The following is a 12,424-nucleotide window of genomic DNA, read 5'->3' as shown; positions in this document are numbered from 1 at the left end:
AAGTTTGCTTGAAAAATACCCCCCATCCCCCAGATAAGTTTCCCCATAGAGAATAACGGCTGGTTAAATCCAAGACTCTCTAATCTTGCCAAACCAGATCAGATAATCTTTCCTGGATTCAGGAATCCTGAATTTTTTTGGGATCCCCGAACCCAGATTCGGATTTCTGGGGGGGGGGGGAGGGGTTGGTTGGTGCATATCCCTAGTTTTCTGGCTCCTTTTCCTTTTAGCCTTTCCCCCTGTTGATCATTTGTGCTACTAGTATCTTTTGCACACCTTTTTATTTTTTAATATGGTCCTACTGTGTCCTATGCACTTTGTGAGTCCTGACATCAGACACATTTTTTGGCTTGTAAGTGTTACTCAACGCAATCCCTCGTGTCTATCCTTTTGACATTCATTTGGTAGTCCTCCATCTCAGACCCATCATTCTTCAGGAAAGATCATATGTTTTATTACTAAACTCATGCTAAACATACACTACCATATTTAGGAACCTCTATAACATAATTCTGACTAGGAAATCTGTAGCATTCTGTTAGCTAAGGCTGTGTATGAGTTGCAACTGTATGGAGTGTATACAAGTGTTTTGTTATGTGTTTTTCCCATTGTGTTCTTCCCAGTTTGTGCAATCATAGATATTCCATTGTTTGTTTATTTAGTAACAGTAAACCCCATTATTGTACTTAAGTGTCAAGTATTTAATTCCTCATAACATAGGGAAGAATTCACTCTGCCTGTCTTCCCCTCCCCTCTTTGACTCCACTCCCCTCACTTTCAGGTTGTTTAGCCCACAGGAGCCTGGAATACATAGGAATAGACCCCATTTTATATGTTAACTTTTGAGGTGCTAGTAGGGACTCTAGATGTGCTCAGAAGGACATCTCTCTCAGAGTGGAAGATAGAAACAAGTAGCCATTTGGGTAACACAGGGACAGGCTTGCCAGCATACAATGTCACTGCATGAGAAAACCAGAAGTGTTGTCATGACATCAGGGGAGACACTCTAGAATTTGTAAAAACGATGTGGTTAAACCGTAGAGTTTTTGGCAGATCACACACATTCCAATTTGCCACCATTTATCGCTGGCTGACCAGACAAGATGCTTCCCAGCATAGCAGAAGACTAGGCAACCATAGCTGTGGTTCATATCTCAACTAAGTTTCTGCATGGCTACAATTTTTTTACAAAAACAGCACAAGAGTTATTCATGGATCTTTAGGTCTTAAGTTTCTTTCTGGCCATGTAAATCTGTATTACTTTGTGGCCAGTAGGAATGAGAACTTGAACCACAATCCAGAGAACCATGTAATTCTCTCCATGAATACAGCATGACTCTGGGGTTAAGTTTTTAAAAACAGTTAAGAAACATATATACACATCCTAATGCACACAACCTAAACTTTTTCTTGAACCCACTCAGAACGTATAAGCCCTATGACATTCCAAAGGTAACAAGTATTATTGTAGTAGTGCTTCCTTGTCGTTTGCTACTCACCAGGTCTCTGAGAATCCACAGGACTCTGTCCTGGTTAATCCAGAACTACTGACACAGGAGAGTGAGGAGGAAGAGAGACCTTTAGGGTCACATCCTCAGAAAAAGTAAAATCTCAAGAAATCAACAGTTACTCCAAATACACTCAATGGGAAGAGCTACATTCACTTCAATGGCTCTTCCACTTGAGCAGCCATCCTAAGCGGGTCTAACTAAAAAAAAATGCCTTTTTATTCATTGAGCTTACTCCCTGGCTAGTTTTCTTAGAATTGCAGCCTTTGCTAACTGTGAACCTGTTCAGGAGTGTGTGGCTTCTAGATTTTTGTTCAGGCTTTGTAACTGGCAAGTTCTTCATTCACATGACTGGTAAATCTGAACTAATGAAGAATTTTTCTTCCCCTCCCTCTTCCATCCCCCCTTAACCTATATGTGTTAATGTGGAGTAGTGTGGCAGTGACATGAGCCAGCTAAGAGAAGAGAATGTACTTGCAGTGTTTCCCTCCACTTTCCCCACATCAGCATTTCTTTTAGGAGTTATGGTTCTGAGAGTGCGTGGCAGTAATTACCAGGCGTTCTGGGAATTACATTAGGGGTGCGCAACAAAAAAAAATTCGGGTTTCCCACTTCAGAATCTCCAAAGTGGGAAAAAGAGTCGGAAATAAGCTATTTCTGAAGCAGTAAGCCACTTCAGAAATCTCTTATTAACCCGCTTTGGTGTACTTCATAAAGATTCGGAGCACATCGACAAACTTCCCACCCCACCACTTATTTCACCTGATGGGAGGGGGAGGAGGGGGTTCCCCTGCCTCCCAGATGAAGTTTAAAGCACCCATTCCTCACACTTTAGTTGGGAGGTGGGGGACTCCCCCATCTGCTGGCTGAAGTTTAAAGCCCCTTTCCAGTCCTTTAGATTCATACCCCGAGGCTGGCATCAGCTGACTAGCAGAAGAGGGAGCACCTCCACTGGTCAGTTAAAGCCAGCCACCCCAAAGCTTTCCGAAGCAACCCAAATTGCTTCAAGAAGCTTTGATTTGGAATTTCCAAATCAGGCCCAGGAAATCATTAATCTTTACGAATCAGGTTTGATTCAGGTATTTATCCCAAATTGCACACCCCGAAATTAGTGAACTTTCTTCATCCTCCCCGTGTAGTGGTGGAGAGCACCCTTAAGTCATAGCTGACTTATGGCAACCCCTGGTGGCATTTTTATGGCAAGAGACTAACAGAGGTGGTTTGCCATTGCCTGCCTCTACAACCTTGGTCTTTGCTGGAGGTCTCCCATCCAATTACTAACCAAGGCCAACCTTGCTTAGCTTCTGAGATCTGATGAGATCAGGCTCACCTGGGCTATCCAGATCAGGGCCCTCCTCCCCATACATACTGAAAATGGTAGGGCTTTCTGGAAATTGTAGTTCCCAGACATTAACAAGGATTCTGAGCACCTGAATGGGGATATAAAATAAAGAAGAAAACCTGAAAGGCATTATTGCAGGTATTTTCTCTCCTCTCGATTACATCATCTTGCATCGTCAAGTGTGCGACAGCATTCTAAGATTTCTAACAGTTCAGATTTCAATTCAAACCAAACAAGCTTTTTCGATAACTTATCCTGAGGAAGGCTTTGCTTAAGCTGGAATCTGAGGTGAACTCACCCATCTCCATTTCTTCTACCCCTACTACTATTTAATTATCACTATGGCAGCTCTTACATTCTCCAGTCCAAGCAATACGAGAAGTGGAATTGTAGTCATTCCTCCCTGGATCCACTCTTCCAAGGAAACTGTACCATCATGGTCATAATCAATTTCTTCCATCATTTCATGAAGAATCTGTGGAATAAAAGGGAAAAATATTAAGATAGAAACAATATATAAAAGCTGACATTCAGAAGAAAATATAAAACTGGTTATCTTATATAGTTTCCATTTTAATGAGACTACAATAGGATTGTTTCCCATCTAAAAACACAAAAATCAAGTAATAAGGTTATATTCTAGCTTTGGTATTCCTTCTTTTCAGTTTTATTTCAGCAATACTATTTCTTTGATTCTGTTCCTAAAGCTCATTAGAACACTAGGGAGATGTCTCCCAAATGCTACAAAAACATTTACAAGGTTTTTGCTTAATTATGTAAGGATGGGAGGGAAAACAAATAATTAATATTGTAAGAATGCTGCTCTGCAATGTTCATTACAGTACCACAGCTTCATTTTGGGATCCAGGAAAACCTCTCTGCTTTACTGGACATGAGACTAAATTGAATTTCCTTCATTTAATCCCCCCGCTCACCAAATGAGTGACCATCACATTTTCTCACAGTCCTCCTAGAAAGTGTTTGCACATTATATTTAGATATTTAGGTTTCTTTTTCTTCCTGGGGTTCTCTATTCAATAGGTGCCCAGTTGCTGGAATTATATTTAAAGAGGACAGCAATGCATGCCTTTAATAAGTCCTATTGAAATCAGTGGGCTTTGCTTTCAAGTAGCCATGCATAAGACTGGGCTGACAAAAAGGTTAAATCTTTGCCCATCACACAACTCATGACGATATGAACGTGAATAAATATTTCCCATATTTTGTCATAGGTTGCAGGTGAAAGCTGCAACACCAACCAACAAATCATCTGCTCCTTAACTTTTAGTCATAATGCTCTTAAGGACGTAACCACTTCCCTTCCCATTACTATCCCGACTTCTTCATCATAGAATGGATGAATAACTACCAAGTCACAATGAATATCAACCTTAAACAATTTATTCAGAATAATCCCTAGAAACTTTCAGTATCAATGAAAACATCAACCTGAGGAAATACTTACTGGACTGAGTTCAGTGACATCCCATTCAAGATATTCTGCAACGTGCATCATTTGAGTGATTATGTTTTCCAGTTCCTAGATACGAAAGCAAAACACAAAAAACCCTTTTAACACAGCATAATTATGTACACCTCCTTTGTGACTCCGTAATGCAACTGGATTATTGTCCAGCTAGTTAAAGGAAATGATTTTTAACAGGCATAATATTGGGGAGGGAGGTTCAAAAAAAAACCCTCAGACAACTCTTTCAATATATTGTCGAAGGCTTTCACGGCCGGAGAACGATGGTTGTTGTGGATTTTCCGGGCTGTATAGCCGTTTGGCATTGTAGCTCCTGACGTTTCGCCAGCAGCTGTGACTGGCATCTTCAGAGGTGTAGCGCCAAAAGACACTGAGAAATGTCTGTCTTTTGGTGCTACACCTCTGAAGATGCCAGTCACAGCTGCTGGCGAAACGTCAGGAATTACAATGCCAAGCCCACGGCTATACAGCCCGGAAAATCCACAACAACTCTTTCAATGTTCATTATATTTTACAGTAATAACAGTCTAAAACAGCCAGTGCAGAAAGGGACTGGAAAAGAGAGTAAAGAATTAAGCAGAGTCATATTCCTGGAGAAGCCCAAGCTGTCCTCATGCTGAGGCAGCAATATTTCCACCAAAATATTGTATCAAATACAAAATAATTTTCTTCTAGAGGTTCAACAAAGATTAAATCTGAGCCTGCTCAAATAACAGTGTTAATACTTCATTACTGTCCTGGTATTCAATGGATGAGGTTGAGCTAGTAGGAAATTATTTAATAACTATTTTACTTTATTTCTTGCCTACTCTATGCAAACTTTGAAATTTTACTCACCCTGTCTTTGGGGTGGGCAAGATACATATTGTTTACTAACTTGTCTCACATATTCCTACTTAAACCAGTTTCTTGCATCATTACCTATATAAAGATCCCTCATATTGTAAAGTATGAGGGCCAAACCCCTGAACATTCCAGGACTTTTAGGATCATATCTAGGATGTCATCAATGACAAATATTTTCAATTTAAGCACTGTGGATTGGACAAATGTGTTCTGCTAATGGTACCACAGCCAGAAGAACCACTTAAAGTAACAGGAAGGCTCTTTGTGCTTCTGGAAAAGATCCAAAGGATCCAGGCCAGTATTCTTATAGCTTTTAAATTAGTGTCCAAATACATATTTGACTATATCATCTGTAGACAAGTATAACAACAACACTATATTATTAGATAATTTGGATATTAATGGATAAAATTACCGAACTGTCCAGGTAACCATTTCCATCTGTGTCATACAAGCGAAACATAACTAAGAGAAAAAAAGAAAATATGGCAACCATTACTCAAGGACAAGCAGGGCCCCATGTTTTTATTTACATGATGTTTTACTTTGCAGAACAGAAAGCTACATTTATTCTCATAACTCAATTATCTAAAATCAAATAGCAGAATTTGTTCTGCTCTCGTCTCCCCACTAACATCATCCCAATTTGAAACAGTATCACCTCAACTAGACTGCTATCTTTTTTTGAATCAGGGACTTTGGCAACAAATATGCATTCATCAGCTTTTAAACTCTTTGAACTTTGACAATTATCAGTAGTTCTTAAACAGTCTCATTCACATGGTTATTGATAAAAGTTATTATATAAATTATTGCAGTCACCAAGCATATATATGTTCACAGAAGAACTACCACAAAGCTTGCCACCCGCTGCACTGAAGAATGCTTAATTCATAGTTTATGCACATCTGAGAAAAATCTCAAGGACTGCATGAAGAAGGACAACTTCATAGGTAGATCCAATGTACTGCTCATGGAAGGAAAAATTTGGATCCCACCCCTTAAGTGAACCAGACATGGCATAGTGTTTAGAGTGTCAGACTAGGATCTGGGAGACCCGGTTCAGATCTTTGCTCTTCCTTGGAAACTTGCTGGGTGATCATGGGCCAGTCACATACACTCAAGTTAACCTGCTTCCCAGGATGGTTGTGGGAATGCAATACAATACAATGGAGAAAGAAGAATGAAGCTATTTTGGATCCCCATTAGGGAGAAAAGTAGGATATAAGTGAAGTAAATAAATTGACTTTGGGATAACCCCCATAGAACAAGGTGAGTAAAAAAGATTTTTTCAAAATTAGTTCTTAGATCTGTTCTTTTCCCCCTCTTCTGATAGGTGTGTGTAATACACACATACACAATATTTTATACACACACACACACACACACACACACACACACACAAACACAGAGTCCTAACAGTTACATACAAGTAACTTCACTGCAAAAACATAGAAAGAAGGGCCTTTCTCAGCTTGCAATGAACCTGAATCTCCAGCAGATAGAGCCTACTGTCTATATTTTTTACAGTAGTGGTTACTAATAATGTGTTGCTACTTCTGAAACACATTAAATACTTGAAACAAATTCTAGACCTGGCAACTTAATAAGTACTATGAGCATAAACTAGTCAATGCTATCCACATTAAGCCTCATTTATTTCAATGGAAATAAAATGTTCTCCTCTCTTATGCTGAAATCAAAGGTACCTAAATATATTTAATTTTGGCTGAATTATGTGCAAACTGTTTTATGTATTCCATGGATAACATCATTTCAGATACTGGCTTTGGCAAGCTTTCCAAGTTTTCACCTAAACAAATTTCAGAAAATAAGTGATATTTGAAGGCCAATGCTTAAAACAAACCAACTGCACTGCTATCTTCCCAGGACTCTGATTTGATTTAATGAGGATTATTTCAATTGTACAGATAATCTTTTACAATAGTGACGATTGTGAAATCTTATTAACATGGATTTTGCAACTGAATTTTTAGCCTTGAACAGGCAGCTGTTAAGATAGAAACCTGATCTATGTTGAGCAGCCCAGGAGTGGGCATTTGGAGGGGTTCCCAATTTTTTTGCCCACAATCTACACTTTTCTTTGGATCATCACATCTTGGGGTTGCAGATAAGTTCATACATGTGAATTGTTTAAAAAAATTTCCCACAGTGTCTGTAGTCTTCATAAGGACTGAGAAAACAAGGAGGAGTGAACTCTCTATTCCTTGGTTCTTCTCCCTAAGGTTCCACAACAGTCAAAACTTTGTAATACAGTTAGCACTTTCCCCAGTTTTTGTTTTCTTCTAGTTTGTGCATGTGTTTTTTTTCCTTCCAGTTAATATGTGTGCATAAAGAATGAGCATGTGTTCATGTCCATAATTACATAAACATTCCTTTTCGTTGATGAACTCATGCACATGTGATTTTCATTAACATTCCTTTTGGTTAACATAAAACATACGTGCACATGAGCATTACAATTTAAGCTCAAAGGTCTTTGGCTATCCTTAAAATATCACACACATATCACAGCCTTCACAGGGCTATTTATCTACTGTCTGTAACTTTGGATCAAAAAGACATTTTTATGTAGTAAAAGGGGGAAAATTTTGATAACCCAAATTCATGAACTACTCACAAACCCAGTTGGCAGGCAGAACTTTTTTTTGTAATATCCACACTGGTTGCTCTTTTTAGAAGTAACAATCCACAAAAAGATATGCAATCTACCTGGACTGTCAGAGCCAAAAGAGTTGAAAATCCAGAAAGCCAGTTTAGTGTAGCGGTTAAGAGTGGCGGAACTCTAATCTTGAGATCCCCACTCCTCCACCTGTAGCCAGCTAGGTGACCTTGGGTCAGTCACAGCTTTTCCAGAGCTCTCTCAGCCCCACCCACCTCTGCTGTGGGGATAATAACATACTTTGTAAACTGCTCTGAGTGGGCGTTAAGTTGTCCTGAAGGGCGGTATATAAACTGAATGTTGTTGTTATATTCCATATGGATACAAATTTTTTTAGCGTTAATACAAATGAATGAATTCAGTAGGAGCTTTTTTCCAGTGGGCTTTTGCATATAGAATATGGTACATACACTCTAGCTTGTCTTCAGGTCTTCCTCTTTCAAGTAGGGAAAGATAGCAAACAATGTCCTTTAACTGGATTACGTCTGGTTTATGCAAAGTGGAAAGAGCTGGAGGTCGTGACACAGTCATACTTCTAGTAATTCGTAAACCTGAAATAATATTCATGTTAGGTTTGTTATATTTGCTTAATAAAAATGACAGAAAATTTGACAAATGTGACTGCTGCCTGTAACTATACCTGAATTCAAGCTTCTGATGCAAAGATCTTTTTGCTCCATGTATATCTATGAACTCCTTCTCCATCCCACTGCAGACTGTCAGCTTGGGATAATTTGTATTTACTCTGAAGTAAGCCATTAAATAGTGGGGGGGGGGTGTCACTCACAGGTAAGTGTATACAAGATCCAGCCTAACAGGCTATCCTATTTACTCAGCAGCAAGCCCCACTGTGTTCAATGGCACTTATTTCCTGCCAAGTGTGCATACGATTGTGACTTAAAGTTTTTGATCACATCCAGCAACATGTTTTTTAATTTATTTTCTGCCTCTTCCTTTTGTTCAATATCCAGCCAGACAGAGTTGCTTAAAAAAGAACTTTAATGGTTGCTCATAATCTTGTGACTGGCCTAATAAGGGTATTATACTACTCTTATTTCTGCTTTTCAAGTACTTCTGTAAAATACTTTAACTTTCAGTTACATTTTTTGCCATTCTAGTTATGCTTTGCTTTTTTACAATAAGCCTAATATAAAATTTGTAATTGCTATCCCTTTAAATGTGGTTTTGGCATCAGAAAAGCTTTTTAGAGCACCCTATTTCTTACCTCATCATGAGGAACAAAATACCTCCTGATGTACTAATTAATGATATGTACTAGTTAACAGTAATCTCTTGAACATAACATTATCATAACAAAACAAGTCCATTAAAGGTTTCACTCTCCATCCAATACGATCCTAATGTTTTCCTTGGGACTTGAGTAAGAGTATAACTACATGCTGGATTGTAGCCTAAGAAAAGTGCCTTAAAAATAATTAAATGTGATAGAACCCCTAAGCACCATCAATCTATGTATTTCAATGGAAAATCTGAAAAAAACAGTATATCAAGAGAACAGTAAATATGAGACATGAAAAGAATCATGAAGGTTATGAGTGACTAAGGATGTTCATTTTGATAGGCCAGATAGGATGCAATCCTAGGGACACTTGCCCAAGAGTAATCCCCATTAAATGACATTAGACTTACTTTAAAGTAGACCTGCTTAGAATGGCTCTCATAGTCCTTTAACTGCAAAGTTGCCTCAAGATGGGCAATGGGGAACACAGAAGCAAGGGGAGAACCCTTCTCCTGACTGCTGTCACTCTGTGCCCAGCTACTATCCTAGTAGCTGCCCCTACACACAACAATTTTAATACATTATCAAGGCTGCATCATGTTTGACTAGCTCCAGTAGAATTCCCAGCTGTACATGACCCTTTGTCTCTGCCCATGCTCAAATTGCTATTGCTATTTTTCTGCTCCTCCCAGTATCAGAATGCTGAACCATTCAAAAATGAAGAAAACCCATTATGAAACATTAGCGGGAGGGCTGTGGTTAAGGATTACCCATCAAATACTATGAGGCAAAAATCATAGTGATATGCCCATGCCTAATAATTAAAACTGCCAAATGTGTACATTAACATGCATCTGCTTACCTCCTGGGAGGAGCTGGGGTTTATTCTTTACCAAAGGACTGCTATGAGGGACTTTGTTGCCAAATGATGTGAAGAGATGTTCACAAAATTCCTCTGGTAGGTCCGCCTCTAGAAAAGTCTTCATAAACAATTTGAAACCTTCTAGATCAATCGTCTGTAAAGGTAGACAAGGAGTTAGCTCAGTCTTGGCCTTTCAAAATATTTACATATTGCCTTAGCTCACATTAGAAACACTAGATTAATAGATGTTTCCGAAATATGATTGCTAGAGTGCATTTCAACCAAAGGTAAACTCTAAATTCCATTTGTATTCTTAAGGTTTGCATCAATATTCTAGGTACATATTAAGTTAGTACCATACCTCAATCCCTTAAAAGCATGGGCAAGGGAAGGGTTACAAACCATTGCTGGGCTAACTATGGACAAGCTGGCTGAGACATAATGCAAATGGGTTGGGATTCAAATTAAATTTTCTGCTAATAAAAAGAAAAGTGTAATTTTCAATAATTCATCCTTCCTGCTGCAAACTCTCAGTTTTCCCCTCATGCCATTCCTGAGAGGGAGATCAGTGAACTACAGTGGGAAGGGGTAAGCAGGAAAATTCTGTTCCACTGATGGAAATACCTACCATTGGCAGAAAATTTAGTCTGGATCCAACCCAATCGTAGTTGTTTCCAAAACAGGAAAATGTTTATCAGATGAAAAAATAATTTCAATGATATGTTTATTGTTTTAAAGTATTTTGTCCTCAATCAATCAATTTATTTAATTCACACCAAGGTTAAATCTATAGAGACTTAAATCCAGAGACAGGAGCCATGAGCAAACAAGACAGATCGTTCTACAAACATGAAAAAGCCCCAGGTTTGCAGAAAAAAACTGAAATCTAAAAAAAACTATAACTTAATACCCCCCAAAGTAATAGAATTTGCACCTATAACTAAGAATGCCCTCTAGAGTGGCCATTGTTGGGGTGTATTGCCAACCTTGAAACCTTGGATTCTACCAGTAAGGGAAGAGAGTTGATCAGGTCCCTTTCCAGTCTCTTTTGGTCTTTGAGGGAGGACTCCTCAGGACCAGGGCTGGCGGCAGCTTCCAGGTATCTTCAAGGCCATGCCAGTGGCCCGTATGCTGGCAAGGGCTCCTCACTTCCTTTAATTGCCCTCAGATGGCCAGGGGCTGTTAGGGCGGTTGCAGGTCCCAGTTCCACAGCACCCTGCCACGGGGAGCTGCCCTTACACCAGGGCCAGCCTCCCCGGTCTCCTCCCCAGCCAGGAAATTGCAAGCCCTCTTTATACCCTCCCCCTAAGGGAAGCTCCTCCCCCCTCCCCAATCGCCAGCCCCCAAGGTGAGGCCAATTACCTGGGCTAGTGCCAGCCCTATCACCTGGCCCCACCGCCGCCCCGGGCAAGCCCTGTGGGCATCCCTACACCTGGCATTCCCTGCTAAGCCCTCCCCCTTATCCCCTGGTTGGCCCTTCCTGGAGGCTGGCTCGACTGGCAGGCCTGTGGGCCTATCTTGTGCCATTGTCCCTGTTGGCCCCCGCCCCCCTTGCAGCTGGGCGTGCCGCGGCCCATCGGGCCCTGTCTTGTGACGGCCGAGGCCCAGCAGCAGCAGCGCTGTTGCTGCTCCGCTTCGGCGGCCCAGCCTGTTCAGCGCTGCGTCCTGCACTGCCGTTCTGCTGGGTGCCCTTTCCTCTGGTCTTCTGGCTCCTCTCCGCCGTGAAGCGAAGACGCCGGTGGCGGCTCCTTGGCCAAAGTGGCCATTCAGGCTCTGGGCTGAGCGTCTCGGGCTGCATCCTCCCCTCTCCTGCCTCCGCTTCACCAGCTGCTCTTCCCAGCCCTCAGGTGAGTCAGGGGTTTTCCGCGAGGCTCCAGTCTCATCGGAGGCCCCACGGGGTGACCTGCAGTGCCCGTTTCGAGAGAGCGTTGACCCGTCCCCGGACAGCCCTGTTACACATGCTCAGCCTAGCCTAACTCACAATGTTATTGTGAAGATAAAATGGAGGAGAGGAGAATGATGTAAGCTGCTTTGAGTCGCTTATAGAGAATGGCAAGGTATAAATGAAATAAATAAAATAAAATATATAGCTGAAGATGGGGGCAGATAAAAGAAAGGTGGGTGGGTTGGCAAGTGAGAAGGAAGCAGGGAAAAGCTGCCAGGAGGAATGAAACAGGGTTACAGGGGAAAGTGACGTGCTTCTTGCAAGGTCTTGCAGTTTCTCCACCATGAACTGAGCCAAGCCAAGCAGCTGACACCATACAACTGAGCCATAGTTTTTCTAGGTAGCAACTGACAGGGGGAGGGAAGGAAGGAAAGCTGAGGCAAATAAAGGTAAGTTGGCTGGTGGGTGGGAATGACAGAAAGAAGCAAGGAAGGGAAGCTTTCAGGGAAGAGAAAGAGGAAATAGTAAGGGAGGGAGAAATTAGTCCTTATGGCTCTCCTACTTGTATACTA

General features: G+C 40.9%; 1 protein-coding gene across 7 annotated transcripts in view; it reads right to left on the bottom strand.

Annotated features, from left to right (window-relative positions):
- Window positions 1-12,424, bottom strand: part of DGKB (diacylglycerol kinase beta) — a 327,502-nt gene that overhangs the window by 297,725 nt on the left and 17,353 nt on the right. For all 7 annotated transcript variants that reach the window (XM_054991403.1, XM_054991404.1, XM_054991407.1 and 4 more), the window contains 5 exons: window positions 9,968-10,121; window positions 8,276-8,416; window positions 5,598-5,647; window positions 4,316-4,390; window positions 3,206-3,325 (listed from right to left, as the gene is read on the bottom strand). In XM_054991403.1, the coding sequence (XP_054847378.1) occupies window positions 3,206-3,325; window positions 4,316-4,390; window positions 5,598-5,647; window positions 8,276-8,416; window positions 9,968-10,121 (540 nt within the window). The remainder of the gene's footprint in view (window positions 1-3,205; window positions 3,326-4,315; window positions 4,391-5,597; window positions 5,648-8,275; window positions 8,417-9,967; window positions 10,122-12,424) is intronic.

This window comes from Eublepharis macularius, chromosome 11, assembly GCF_028583425.1.
Source record: "Eublepharis macularius isolate TG4126 chromosome 11, MPM_Emac_v1.0, whole genome shotgun sequence".
NCBI lineage: Eukaryota > Metazoa > Chordata > Lepidosauria > Squamata > Eublepharidae > Eublepharis > Eublepharis macularius.
The sequence above is the reverse complement of the archived record's forward strand: the minus strand, read 5'-3'. Positions and strand labels throughout refer to the sequence as shown.